At 39.6% G+C, this 14,925-nt stretch overlaps 1 protein-coding gene across 3 annotated transcripts in view; it reads left to right on the top strand.

Annotated features, from left to right (window-relative positions):
* PRDM10 (PR/SET domain 10) overlaps positions 1-14,925 on the top strand; it is a 116,674-nt gene that overhangs the window by 77,780 nt on the left and 23,969 nt on the right. For all 3 annotated transcript variants that reach the window (XM_066259739.1, XM_066259738.1, XM_066259737.1), the window contains 4 exons: positions 3,185-3,257; positions 5,197-5,314; positions 9,438-9,567; positions 10,050-10,292. In XM_066259739.1, coding sequence (XP_066115836.1) covers positions 3,185-3,257; positions 5,197-5,314; positions 9,438-9,567; positions 10,050-10,292 — 564 coding nt within the window. The remainder of the gene's footprint in view (positions 1-3,184; positions 3,258-5,196; positions 5,315-9,437; positions 9,568-10,049; positions 10,293-14,925) is intronic.

Below are 14,925 nucleotides of genomic sequence, written 5' to 3'. Positions count from 1 at the left end.
TTACTCGGTCTGCTGAAGGCCCACGGTCAAGGCACATGTGAGAAAGCAATCAGTGAACAACTAAGAAGTCGCAACGCGCAACGAGAAACTGATGATTGATGCTTCTCATCTCTCTCCATTCCTGTCTGTCTGTCCCTGTCTATCTCTGCCTCTGTAAAAAAAAAAAAAAAATTAAAAAAAAAATCTATGTTAGAAACATGGCCAAAAGAGGGGGTCAAAATGCTTTATAACTTTCTGACATAAGTGAAAAATTGGTGAGCTATGATTGCATCAGCGCCTCACTGTGGTCAAAGTGAGACTAGATACCTCTGTAGGGAGAGAGCGAAGACCTAGACTTAGTTTGAAAGCTCTACAAAATCTGTGTCTTTGAAACCACCAACTAGAGAATCCGTAAACCCCGAAGAAAATATGTAAAAAGGAGACATATCTCACACGATCTCTTCCAATAAATTCTTGACAAGATAAAATCAAAGTGTGGAGGGGAGATTATTTTGTCTAAGGCAACTATAGAGGTAAAAACAGACAGGAACAATTAAAGGAATACAACAGTTCAGTGTAACAACCAAAAGCACAGATAAGAATGAGAAACAGAATGGGGAAAATATTTGTAATATACATTAAAAGGTTTAAGTGTAAAAACAGAGAGTTGTACACCTGACCTCACTACAGCCAGATGGACAAAGGAACAAAGGCCAGGAATAGACTTTATTAGGAGAAGGAATAAAATAGTTTAAAAGTATTTTTAAATGTTTTCAATGTGGATAATTTGAAAACCCTTTAAGACAACTATGAGTTACTATTTTTCTTAATTTAGCAAAAATAAAGGGGTATCGTACAATGAATGTGAGAGAATTGCAATATTTTGTAGAATATTTCTGGCAGTCTATGGCAAAGATAGTCTTGGCTGAGTAAACCCAAGTCCTGAAAATTATTCTGAGGAAATAATTATAAACAAAGACAGAGTTAGATACATTAGAATTTTGTATGCCATATCTTACTAACTCTCGCATACCAGTGACTTTAACACACAGCATTATTTTATGCACCATTAAGGGGAAAAAATGCTGCCAGCTAAACTTTAAGACAGGGCCTTTTAAAATCCACAAAACTGATTATTTTATACAAATTGGAGGAGCTATATTACACTTAGTTAAATATAATTTTAAAATCACAGCACACGTACGCACACGTTAAAAGGCACACATAGTCAGAGGAATTTGGTTTAAGGCGTCAACTGCTTTGTGTGCAGTCTGACTTTTTTACTGAGTCACTGTTTTAATTCATCATGGGTGTTTGTGCTTTTCTGCATGTCATCTTCTTTGTCATCAAGGTATAGATAACAGTGTGGTATTTTTGGTATAAGTGCTTCGCTATCTCCTCTGGGACATTTTCCCAAGTCCTTACCCTTTTTGCAAGTTTTGACAGTGTGCTTTCCCATTGATTGAACCCATAAGTTTCATTTTCCTCATTTGAAACACATGTCCTTGGAAGTGAAGGGGTTTTGATCAAGTCAGTAAAAAGTTTCTGACAATTTCACATTTGGTAACCTTACATTTCAGTATCACAGTTAAAAATGAAGTCTTTCAAAATAAATATTTTCATCTTGTGAAAATAATGTTCCATAACAATTATATATGATTAATTCATTTAGGGATTAACGTATCAAACTCCTACTAGGTTTCAGACACTAGGAAGAGATGGACTGGTGCCCTGTGTCCAAGAAACTTGTGTCCTAGAGGGGAGGTGGGCAGACAGATGTGAATAAGCAAATAATATCAAATAGTGGCAAGCGTTATGACGGAAACAAATGGTGCAAAAATAGCAAATAACAGGAAAGGGGCCAGTTTAGATTGATGGATAGGGAACGCCTTGTTGAAGAGATGGTAATTAGGCTGAGAGCCAGCTAATGAGAAGGGGCCAGCAGGGTAGAAGGGTTAGGGGGCAGGTGAAGGGGGGAAATCCAGCATTCCTGATGGTCATACAACAAGGGCAAATAAAGGTGGGGCAGGAAAGAACTCGGCTGTTTGAGTAACTGACGACAGTCCTCTTGGTTGAAGAAAAGGTAAAGTAGAGTGATGCAAGCTGAGATTGCTTAGCAAGGGAGGGCCAGATTGTGGAGGCCTTTCAAGCATTTCGTGTTTTTTATGAAACAAGCTATTGCTGGCTGTTTAGCATGGGAGTGACAGAACCGGATGGTGTTTTAAGAAGACCACTTCAGCTTCAGTGGGGAGCATAGATTGCAGGGAACAAGAATAGAAAAAAGAAGGCTCATTAGAGGACGAGATAAGACCTCATCTTGCGTGAAGTTAGGTGGCAGAAACAGAGGAAGAACATTCTTGTTAAAGGATGTTCTTGCTAAAGGAGAAAACTGAGAAATCCAAGAAACCTTTTAGGTTTCAAGTCTGAGCAATTAGACAGAAAGTAGGGTATTTATTGAAATGGGGAGATAAGCAGGAGTTAGTAAGGGGTAGGGCAACATCTCAGATTCAGTTCTGGACTTTTTCAGTTGGAGCTGTTTGTAAAACACCCAGAATATCAGGTAGGCAGTAGAATGTGTGTGGAGGGAAGCAGGAGGCTCTGGGATGGAGATATTGATTTGGGAGTTTTACCATAGAATTTGTTGGAAATGGATGTAATTACCTTAGGGACTTGGACTGAGCTTTGAGGAACACCAATATTTAGAAGTTAGGGAGAGGAAGAAGAGCCAGACAGGGGTGGGGTAGGAGGGAGGAAGAGACTGAGGAGGTGGTAGCACGGAAAGTCACTGGTGAACTGAGTAAGAGCTGTTTGGTGACTGGTAGGGGTGGAAGCCACTATCATTACACCTGTGTAAGAACCTGTGTTTAAATACAGATAAAAAAATTAAAAGAGGCTATGTTTTATTTAGATAAAGAGTCATTAATATTATCTCTTGTGAAATTATTCTAATAACAAAAACAGTTATTTTAAAAAGGAAAAATACACTCTGTGTGTCTTGGCAAATGAACTTCCTGACCGACCATGTGCAGACTGGTGTTAAAGGCCCCCAGTGTGATTTTTTTTTGGTTGTTGTTCGTTTGTTTTCCACAGGCTCTGGAAAAGCCCAAATTGTTTTGCATAAATAGAAGATATATTTAAAAAATCAAGCATGCAAAGAACACCCAATAATGTCCTTTAGGTCTTGATGATATATTGGTCTTTGCAGGTTTGGTATGCTGCATCCTATGCTGAGTTTGTAAACCAGAAAATTCACGACATTTCTGAGGAAGAAAGAAAAGGTGGTTGTACTTTTTTATATTTTATATATGAATTCTAAGTTACATAAATGATCTCTTTATACAATCCCTAATTTTTCTATCTCATTATATTTAAGAAGATACTCCAGGCCTGACCTGTGGTGGCGCAGTGGGTAAGGCGTCAACCTGGAAACGCTGAGGTTGCCGGTTCAAAACCCTGGGCTTGCCTGGTCAAGGCACATATGGGAGTTGATGCTTCCTGCTCCTCCCCCCTTCTTTCACTCTCTCTCTCTCCCCCCTCTCTATAATGAATAAATAAAAAATCTTTAAAAAAAAAAAAAGAAGATACTCCAGTAGGTTTTTTTAGAGCTATACATTCTTGTCTAATTCTAGGATCAAATGACAGTGACATATTTCTGTGTCTTTCATGGATGCTGGAAAATAGTATTTAACATAATGAAAACCTCCAAATACTAAATTAGAACCTAGATCAGGGGATGATTCCTATCTAGATTTAATCATCTCTGAGGATATAGCAAGGCATGCGTTGGCTTTGTTTTTTAATATAAATATTACAGTACATAAAAATGCACAAATTATAAGTATACAGCTTAATGAATTTTTATGAAGTAAACATACCCATGTAACCACATCCAGATCAAGAAACAGACAGAACCCATACCCCAGAAGACCTCTGTGCTTTCTTTCCATTCTTCCTCACTCCCAAGTATAATCACTCTCCTGACTTCCACACCACAGAAACAATATGCTTGTGACTAAACTTTATATACATAGAATTATATAATGGGTATACTTCTGGTATAAGCCTTTTGCCTTTTATATTTGTGAGATTTATCCATATTGTTATATATTGTAACTGGTTCATTCTCATTGCCATGTGACCTAACTCCGAGTAGTTAGTGTCAGAATTGCATTGTACAACCCAAATTTCCATCTATAGTCAAATAGATAAATGAATTGTGGTATAGGCATACAACAGAATACCAGATCCTTAGGCCATGTCACCTCCCTGGCACATTGATGTATGCTTATCAACCAGAGAAGCTCACCTGAGCTTCAATGCCCGAGTTTTTATTGTGGTATCATTACATAGGCATGATTGATTGATCATTGTCCTATGATTGAACTTAACTCTCCAGCTTCTGTTCCTGACATCACCTTGCTCAAAGCAATCTATAATCAGATGATTGGGCTTTCTGGCAGAGCCAGCCCCCATCAGTCACCTCATTAGCATAAACAACTCAGGGATGGCCAGAGACTGCTATGAATAACCAGAACACATATTACTTGGGAAACTCCAGAGATTTAGAGGTTATTTGCCAGGAACCAGGGATGAAAGCTGGCTAAATTCGTTATACAACAGAGTTATTTCTAGTTCTTGGATATTATGAAGAGTGCCACTGTGAACATTCTTATACATGCCTTTTAGCAAGTGGGTGTGTGTATTTCTGTTGGGTGTACCTCTAGGAGTGGAATTGCTGGGCCATAGGGTATGTATATAGTCAGCTCTGAACGTTTTGCCAAAGTACTGTAGATATATTGAACATGAATTTTCAAACTATTTATGATAAAATATATCCTCAGATCATGAGGCTTCCATCTGAATCAGTAGGCTATCTGAATACAGATTTCCACTGTAGCACTTTTCTGCCTTTCCAGTGTGGTAAGGGTGTGTGTATATGTATATATATGTGTGTGTATTGGGAGGATAAGAGAGAGGTTAGTATGAGGGTGTCTGTCCCTTTGATATCTAGCATGACTTTATCAGAAAATAAGGTCCTAAACCTGCTCTGTGTCACACTTTAGTCTTTGATTTTTAAACAGTAATACATATAGCAGACCCTGTATGCTTATGAACTCTGGGCTGTGGTGAGATGAGAAGGGAGGGGATACTGGGCATTTGAGTTTTGTTGGTATCTATTGATCATCAGCCTTTATAATTTCTCTCCTATGACTATAGTTCTTCGAGAGCAAGAGAAGAATTGGCCCTGCTATGAATGTAACCGCCGATTTATAAGCTCGGAGCAGTTGCAACAGCATCTTAATTCTCATGATGAGAAACTGGATGTATTTAGCAGGTATAATGATGGGAAAGGTTTCTTTTTTTTTTTTAATTTTTTTAAAATTATTTATTTATTTATTCATTTTAGAGAGGAGGAGGGGGGAGAGAGAGAGAGAGAGAGAGAGAGAGAGAGAGAGAGAGAGAAGGGGGAGGAGCAGGAAGCATCAACTCCCATATGTGCCTTGACCAGGCAAGCCCAGGGTTTTGAACCGGCAACCTCAGTGTTTCAGGTTGATGCGGGAAAGGTTTCAAAAACTTATTTTTTAAAGGTCCAGACTCATTTCAATATTGTCTATAAACTAAAGAGTGTGTGTGGGTACGTGTATGTAGACAGGTAACCAGGTAGGCTGCTGAGGGAAATTTCTTTTTTGTTATTTTTGTGACAGAGACAGAGAGAGTCAGAGAGAGATACAGATAGGGACAGACAGACAAGAAGGGAGAGAGATGAGAAGTATCAATTCTTCCTTGTGGCACCTTAGTTGTTCATTGATTGCTTTCTCATATGTACCTTGACCAGGGGGCTACAGCAGACCGAGTAATCCCTTGCTCAAGGCAGCAAACTTGGGCTCAAGCTGGTGAGCTTTGCTCAAACCAGATGAGCTCACGTTCAAGCTAGAGACCTCGGGGTCTCGAACCTGGGTCCTCCATGTCCCAGTTCGATGCTCTATCCACTGTGCCACTGCCAGGTCAGGCTGCTGAGGGAAATTTCTTATCTGCCATTCCCGCCCCGTCTATCTCGTCCTACTCTACCATTTACCTCTTTTCCAGCATAACCAGTGCCCAGCAATAGGAGAACCTTCCACCTTAGTTTACTCTCCCCTAAGTAAAGATTCTGAAATATGGTCTTGAGATTGCATACACCTTTGAAATAATCCGCATCTTTGATTTTCAATTTTTTGTAGTAGTAGAATTCCTTAATTATATGTTTAATTTTGCTATATAAGAAAGATAGATCAGGGAGAATCACATAGGATGGGTAGACAGGAGCCAGATCAGATAGGCCTATGGGTAATGGTAAGAAATTTGTATTTTATTGTAAATGTGAGAAGTCTTTAGAGGCAGTATTATGATCAGGTAGTATTATGATGTCAATTATATTTTAAAATGTCACCTGGGATAAAAATACAAAACATTTTGGCTTATTGGAGCAGGTATGAAGCCAGGGATTCCGGTTAGAAGCTGTTTCAACAGTTCCGTGAAGAATGAGAGTGGTTTGGAATAGGATAGTACCAGTGGGACAGGTGTCGTTACCAACTTTTATAGGAGTTGAAGAAGAGGAGATAGTGTAAAGTGGCATTTAGAGAAGTGGGAAAGTACATGTTCTGGGGAAGTGCAGTGTGATTGTCTGCAACATGGAGAGCTCCCTGAGGTTCATGGTCGTCAATTAAAGTGAGACCACTAGCGTGGCTCTGTGTTGTTTTCCAGCTTTGCCCACCGCGAGAGTGCCGGTGCAGAGTGGGCAGAGTTGGGTTGCACAGGATTGTGGTTCTGCTAAGCGCACACAGCATCGCAGGAGAAATGAGGCAGCAGTGGAGGTGGAAATCAGGAGCACACACAAGGGAGGGGCTACAATGAGTGACGTTGGAGTTTTTGTGTGGGTTAAGGGAGAAAAAACAGCAAGAGGACATAGCCCTGCAAATAGGTGAGAGGATTGGAGTTGGTAATGAGGTGGAAGGATTGTTAAGTCCAGGTATTAGATGCAATAAGCCAGAAAGTTAAGAGGTAGTGTCAGGGTGGGTGGTGCATAGGATTGAGATAATGGGGGTTCTGCACTTACTGAGGATGACAAGGTCTAGGAAGTGACCAGGGCAGTAAATATCTGAGGTGAATGGAGGACACAAGGAGAGTTAAGTCATTCCCTCCTAGGTAACCCTACAACTCTGCTCATGACTCTGTTGTCGCACTTCTCATGTTATACTGTGGTTTTGGTTTCTATGCCTGCTGCCTATGCTAGTCTTCTGACAGTAAACACTATTTTTTTTTATTTATAATTTTATTTTTTTAATGGGGTGACATCAATAAATCAGGATACATATATTCAAAGATAACAAGTCCAGGTTATCTTGTCGTTCAATTATGTTGCATACCCACCACCCAAAGTCAGATTGTCCTCTGTCACCTTCTATCTTGTTTTCTTTGTGCCCCTCCCCACCCCCTATCCCTCTCCCATTCCCCCCTCCCCCCCGTAACCACCACACTCTTATCAATGTCTCTTAGTTTCACTATTATGTCCCACCTACGTATGGAATAATACAGTTCCTGTTTTTTTCTGATTTACTTATTTCGCTTCGTATCATGTTATCAAGATCCCACCATTTTGCTGTAAATGTTCCGATGTCATCATTTCTTATGGCTGAGTAGTATTCCATAGTGTATATGTGCCACATCTTCTTTATCCAGTCATCTATTGATGGGCTTTTTGGTTGTTTCCATGTCCTGGCCACTGTGAACAATGCTGCAATAAACATGGGGCTGCATGTGTCTTTACGTATCAATGTTTCTGAGTTTTGGGGATATATACCCAGTAGAGGGATTGCTGGGTCATAAGGTAGTTCTATTTTCAGTTTTTTGAGGAACCACCATACTTTCTTCCATAATGGTTGTACTACTTTACATTCCCACCAACAGTGTATGAGGGTTCCTTTTTCTCCACAGCCTCTCCAACATTTGCTATTACCTGACTTGCTAATAACAGCTAATCGAACAGGTGTGAGGTGGTATCTCATTGCCGTTTTGATTTGCAGTAAACACTATTGTACATAACTTGCTGTCTTTGGTGCCTAGCATGGTGTGTGACACATAGTAGATAAAAATGTTTTTAGCCAACTGTTAAAAGAAATTTGTGACAATTAGGAAAATTTGAACTTTGACTAGATTGAATAATACTGAGCAACTATCAGTTTTGTTAGATGTTACAGTAGTGTTGCGGAGATATATATATATAATACATATATTTTATATATATACACACACACATATATATACTGTAGTCTTTATGCTTTAGAGATACACACGGAAATACTTATAGATTAAATGATGTCTGGGATTTATTTCAAAATAATATAATGGTTATGTGTGTAAGGAAGTAGCAGGGATATAGATGGAATAAAATTGGCCATAAATGGACAGGATTGAAATAAGGTAATGGTTACATTGTGCTCATTATGGTAATCTCTACATTTGCCTAGGTTCAGAATTTTCCATAATAAAAATTTTTAAAACTTCCTAGAAAAATATATACTTTTTGTTTAGTTATTAAATAGATGATTGGAAGAATTAAGCACGATTGGAGTAATTTTAACACATCTCACTCACATTTTCTAAAAGAAGTTTTAAGGACTTTCTGAATCCCTTTTATTAAGGAATTTTCATACATTAGAAATCTGTAACAGATATAAAATGTATTTGGTGTTTACTTGGCATGTTATGAAACAGTTGAATTACCAACTTGTTCTGACCTTCCAGAAGCTTAGAGTAAAATAGGAAAGTTCATTAGACTCTTGGAAAGCCACACTTTTGGAAGGAAACTGAGATGAAGCAAGAGGAGAAGAAGAAAGCAGGGAGTCTCGTCTCTAGGGACACACTGTGTCTTATCTTTAGGGACACACTGTAAGGCGTAGTGTGTTCTTTCCCGTCTGCATTTCCCCCATCACTTCACAGGTGTGTTCCTGTTCCTGATTCTAGATTTTGCAGGAGCAAAATACTGCCAGTGGTTTGAATTTTTATAGCTTCTTTTTTTCCTGAATAATTTGAGACATCTCTTTGAGCTGTATAGATGGCAAAGGTGAGAAATTATTATTCATTTTTAGAGAGGAGAGGGAGAGACAGAGAGGAGAGACAGAGAGAGAGAAAGGGGGAGGAGCTGGAAGCATCAACTCCCATATGTGCCTTGACCAGGCAAGCCCAGGGTTTCGAACCGGCGACCTCAGCATTTCCAGGTCGACGCTTTATCCACTGTGCCACCACAGGTCAGAAAGGTGAGAAATTTAGAAAGCATATATTAGCAAAAACAATATTGTTTCTATTAGAAAAAGAATCAAGAAAAGCAATAAAGTGAGAGGACATCAAGATTTGGGGAAATACTAGTGATGGAGTGTTACTGAACCGTGACTATTTGTACCCCATTCTCTTGTCCCCAGAGCAAGATGCAGAGGAAGGGGACGTGGCAAGAGGCGATTTGGCCCAGGTCGACGGCCAGGGCGTCCTCCAAAATTTATCCGCTTGGAAATAACCAGTGAAAATGGGGAGAAGTGTGATGATGGGACACAGGTACTGGGGTGGGTGGGAAAGAACTACTACTAAATGCTTCCTTAGAAGACTTACTGAGCTATTATTGGAGTTGATACAGATACCCTCAGAGGTTGGCAGTCCGTTGCTGCCTGTTAAAGTGTAGCTAGAGAAAGGCAAAGGAAAATGTATTTTCAAATATTACTTAGAACAAAAACCCAACTCACCTGCCCTAAAGATTTGAATTTGTCTGGAGATATTATTGAGAAACTCTGTTTAATTCATTTAAAAATTAAAATGATAATGTTCTAGAAGGGTCCTGTGACAGTCTTTTTCCTCATGAAATGATCTGGCAAATTTCCTACTTTTAGCATTTGATGGGTAGCTACCTAATTAAGTTTCCCAGAAGGAGAATATTTTTTCTGAGCATTATGACTTCAGCCATTTAAAATATTAGCTGACAATCCTTCTAGTGCTAATCTCTATCTAGGTGAAGACATAATTCTTGGTTATTGCAATTTCAGGACTTGCTACGTTTCTCCCCGAAGGAACAGTTTGATGAGGCTGAGCCAGCTACTCTGAATGGGCTGGATCAACCAGAACAGAGCGCTCTCCCCATCCCTCAGCTGCCGCAGGGAGCCCCGTCTTCTCTGGAGCACGAGCCAGAAGCCCACAGCCTGCCCCTGCAGCCCCAGCACGAGGAGGGCGCGCTGCCCGCCCAGAGCACTCTGACAGCCGATGACATGCGCAGGGCCAAACGCATCCGAGTAAGTGGGAAGCAGAGCCTCTCCCTCACTAGGTGCTGACCTTTCTCCAGTCAGCCAGCTGAAAGGGTGCTACGTTTTCCAACCTATTCACCATCCACTTTGAAATCTGGCATCTAGCTTATCACACGCTCAATCCCCTTATTTTGGAAGAAAGTGTTAACTATTTCTCAATGTCTCCATGTCCCATGGCAGGCTGCAATGGCTGGTCCTAGAGTCGACCCATTTAGTAAGGACACAGAAGCTTGGCTTTTTGGCCGCTCCTAGACTGGTATAGTTAAAATAGGATAGCTCTCTGGATCCCTACACTCGCAGATAGGAAATGGAGAAACAGTATGTACATTTAATTAAAATAACCACTTACGTTTAAGCCAGGCTAATCTGTGTCTCATCATAGCTCTCAAGTTAATTTTGGGTAACTTCATTTGGTTATCTGCAGTTTCCCAGGAGAGACTGGCAAGTGTCTTCACACATCAGTGCAAAGGGACCTGGGTCTAAGTTGACATGGCAGGTATACCCCACACAACAGGGGACAGCTTGAGGTTGAGCTCTAGGTCCGGGAGTAGGTCATTGTCTCACCTGTGTGACCTGCATCTTGACTTTAGGCCGCAGGGATGCAGTGGCCTCCATGGCTTCCAAGGCAGGTGTGTTCTTTTTATCCCTATTTCACAGGTAGATCTGAGTCTGAATTAGGAGCTGTAGGGGCTGCATATGGAGAACAATCGGTGTTGTGGAACAAGTGCTTGTGCTGACAGTTTGCGTTGAGAAAATAATTACTTAAACCCCTGTTTGTGTGAGCAGGCATAAAAGCTTTTATTAGTGCTTTATGTGTGATGACAGAGCTTTTTTTTTCTCATAGCTTTCCAGGCTTTACAATTTCTAGATGGATCATGGTTTTAGCTTATTTCTGTTGGTCTTCTTACTTCCATATGTGCAACTTATATTTCATTTGGTCTTATTCGCCCATGTGCTAGAAGGGACCTTGAAAAAACAGTCTAGTCCATTCCTTCATGTAAAAATACATTTAAATATCTATATCATTGAAGGGCCCAAATAACATTTGGGAGGGTCCTGAAATGGAAACGTGGAATACTTTTGGCTCCATGTATGTTATTTCAAAAGGATATGTAGACCTATGGTGGTGCAGTGGATAAAGCGTCGACCTGGAAATACTGAGGTCGCCGGTTCAAAACCCTGGGCTTGCCTGGTCAAGGCACATATGGGAGTTGATGCTTCCGGCTCCTCCCCCCTTCTCTCTCTGTGTCTCTCCCTCTCCTCTCTAAAATAAAAAATTGATCTTGTATAAAGTATGGTGGGTCAAAAGGATATGTAAACACATGAATATAGACAAGAAAGGCAGGAAGCTGTGAACTGATAACTTCCCATCCATCATTCTGCATCATTTCCCAATCTGCATTTCACTCTCTTGCTCAATTACTGTGTTTTCTGCTTTGGCCATTCTGATTTTTTACTAAGTCCAGAGAAATGCTTTTTTTGTCTGTTTGTTAGGGAAAAAACTAACGCCCACAAGTGTAGTGAAGTTATGGATATTCAAGCATAATCTAGCTATGATTGACTTGTGTTCTTGAGTGAATTGGGTTACTGGTTTTGGTACAGGGTTCTTGTGTCAAAGCAAAAGCCATATGCATGTAGCTTTTGAAAAGGTCAGTCTTAGTTGAACGATTTCTTTTTTTTATTTTTTTATTTACTCTCACACATTCTAAAAAGTAGGGCTATGTATTTTTTTTTCATCTTTTCTATCCAGGTTGGTAATGACCAACTGAAAGGAAGTCTTCCAATCCCATTGGTAATGTAACTATTTTTCTCTCCTCTAATGCTGCCTGCTCAGTTGGAGCTGCAGGTAGGTTTGTTTCCTGTGTTTCCCATAACATAACAGAATGTTATTTAAGTGTTTGCCTTACCTGCTGTTCTTTGCAACATGTACTTACTAAATCCTGGTAGAAATCACAATTTAGTTGCTACAGTAAATGCAAATTAGTTATTGAGTAATGATAATTTATTTTCAAATAGACAGTGAATAAATTGTGGGCTGCCGATTCCTCATCCACAAAATGAAGGGTAGGACTAAGTGATCTGCAAGGTCCCTTCTGGCTCTCAAACAGCGTGAATGACTTACGGAATGGTATTGAATTCTAACTATATGTTCTGCACTGTGCTATGGACACAATCTCTTTTACCCTGGGTCCTGTCCTCTGGGTGCTTATAGTCTAACTGGGGAGACAATGCTAATATAAGGTAGTTTACAGTTAAGTGGTAAATTTACAAGTATAACCTATAATTGTTAATAAGAACATGGAAGAGTGAAAGACCAAAAAAAGATGGAGTCAGGGAATAATTTACAGAAGAAGTGAGACTTAAACTGGGCCTTAAAAGAGAGACAGGAACAGGAAGAAGGTCAACCTTTTTAAAGGAGGACAGCCATAAGATCAAGGCCGGGACACAGGAATGTGCTGGACACGGTTATGTGGCAGTGCACATGCTACTTGACCCTTGGATGGGGCAGCAAGGGAAGGGCAGTAGTGAGTGAGGTGTTCGGCAGGGCTAGCCCACCAAAGGCTTTGGATGCTGGGCAGAAAACAGGCTGTACAATAATTGTTTTTCTTTTTTTAAAGCCATCAAAGGAACGTGATTGATTTCCTTTTAGTGTCATGATTAAAGTAATGTGAAAATTAATCAATAATTTAGGATTCTTTAGCTATTAATATCATACGTTAGAAACAGTATAGTCTTTGTCTGCAAAGAATCTGTTGTCTTCAAATTCAATTCATTGTAAGTTAAATCCTCTATCACAGATTTTAGAAACTACACCGTTTGGGCACCTGTAGGGTAGCTCACGTACCATGCTATGTGGTACGGTTGACTGGCTGTGACTCAGGGATCAGAAGATCCATAATGGATCCATCTGTGCTGCCATCAACCATTTTCATGCTTTCTTCTAGAAATGTGTGTCAATTGTACCTCTACTACAGAAGATACCAGAATAGAAATGGCCTGCAAATGGGTCAAGGGGTTGGCATGGTTTCAGCACTTGTGTGAGGATGACATTAGTATCATGAGATCAGAGAATTGTAATCTAGTTCTTAAAGACTTAGATAACATTCAGGGCTCCATGGAAATTAAAAAGACAATTAAGAATAAAGTTTGTTGATAGAACTAAGAAAGTGGAGCCAGGTGGCTGCTTAAATCAAGTGTCTGAAGGCACTTACAGTAATCCAAAATGACAGGAGGCTTATTAGCATAATGGATCAAAACAAAACTGAGTTCTAGATTGGACACCCAAGGAGAAATAACATCCCCAGTAAGGCCAAGAACAGTTGTTGTACAATGTGTCTGCCCTTGGAAACTTGAGTGAGCTTGGATGAAGGAAATGATTCTTATGTGCCAAAGCACTCTAAATCTTGACTCTCTGAACCTCAGGATAGCATTTGTTTATTTGCAATATTTTCATAAAATTTTGAAAGTAGCCAAAATACTGACAGGTTTTATGTAAAATAAGGATCTGTGGACTAAAAAGATCAGGCAACTGCTTAGCAGTATAATGAAGTGGAAGAAAGCTCTGTGGCTGATTTGAAAAGGTCTATTCTTAAAGATCTCTGCAGATGCTATAGAGAAGATCTTGAAATAATACTTTTTGATTTTCATATGAAATATGTTTAATTAATTCTCAAACTTTTATTGAACACTTTCTATGAAATAAGGTATTTTTTAAGGGATCTAGTTGCAAAGGAGAATAAAATCTGATGCAACCCTGAAGCAGCCCCAGGCAACTTGGGAAAACAAGGGAATTACTAAGTATCTATATTTTTTTAGATTACTAAGATTACTATATTTTTTAATTACTAAGAGACATATTTTACCTATATGAGTAGGTAAAATATGTCTGTCCCAGCCCTGAGAAAGACGTTTTCTATTATTAAGTAACTAGGTTCCAAATTTTCACTAAATCAAAAACAATAATTTTGCTTTTTTCCCTAAATGACTATTTTATATCAAATATAGTTAAGTTGCTGCTTGTAAGTAAGTTGAAAGGTTTAAGCACTGTTCATTTTGCTTTTTTATTGCACAAATAATGCATTAAAAGCTCCAATAATCCTTCAGTTTCTATTACCTTATACTTGCATAAGCATACCCCTTCACACACACACACACACACACACACACACACACACACACACACACGTGTATATTTTCTTTTTGAGGGATTGTTTTCCTCTCATAGCTATGTAGAGCTTTCCCCCCTGGTATTCTGAGGAACTTATGAATGAAACTTCATTGTAGTATAACTATCGATTCTCTATTAACTGAGTGAAAGATGATTCTGTTCATCTGCTCTCAGCAGAGCAGGAGCTGTTTTCCCAGCAGTACTGATGAATGCACACTGAGTCTCCATGTCCTCTCACTTGGATTCCCTGTAACAACTGCATGCATTTACAAGTTGGCTAATCAACATTAGAAGTGCAATCTGTCACTGAGAAAGGAGGGGGGCAAAGTTGGTCTAGCTAGAACGAAGCGCTAAGCTTAACTTTGTTAACATGGCATTCTAACCAGTGGAAACTAACTCGCTACCTTGAAAATGTGTCCTCTGCATTTCCCAATTAGGAAGTGATTGAATGCA

Source organism: Saccopteryx bilineata, chromosome 2 (assembly GCF_036850765.1).
Source record: "Saccopteryx bilineata isolate mSacBil1 chromosome 2, mSacBil1_pri_phased_curated, whole genome shotgun sequence".
In the NCBI taxonomy this organism is placed as follows: Eukaryota; Metazoa; Chordata; class Mammalia; order Chiroptera; family Emballonuridae; genus Saccopteryx; species Saccopteryx bilineata.
This window is presented reverse-complemented; position numbering and strand designations above follow the sequence as displayed.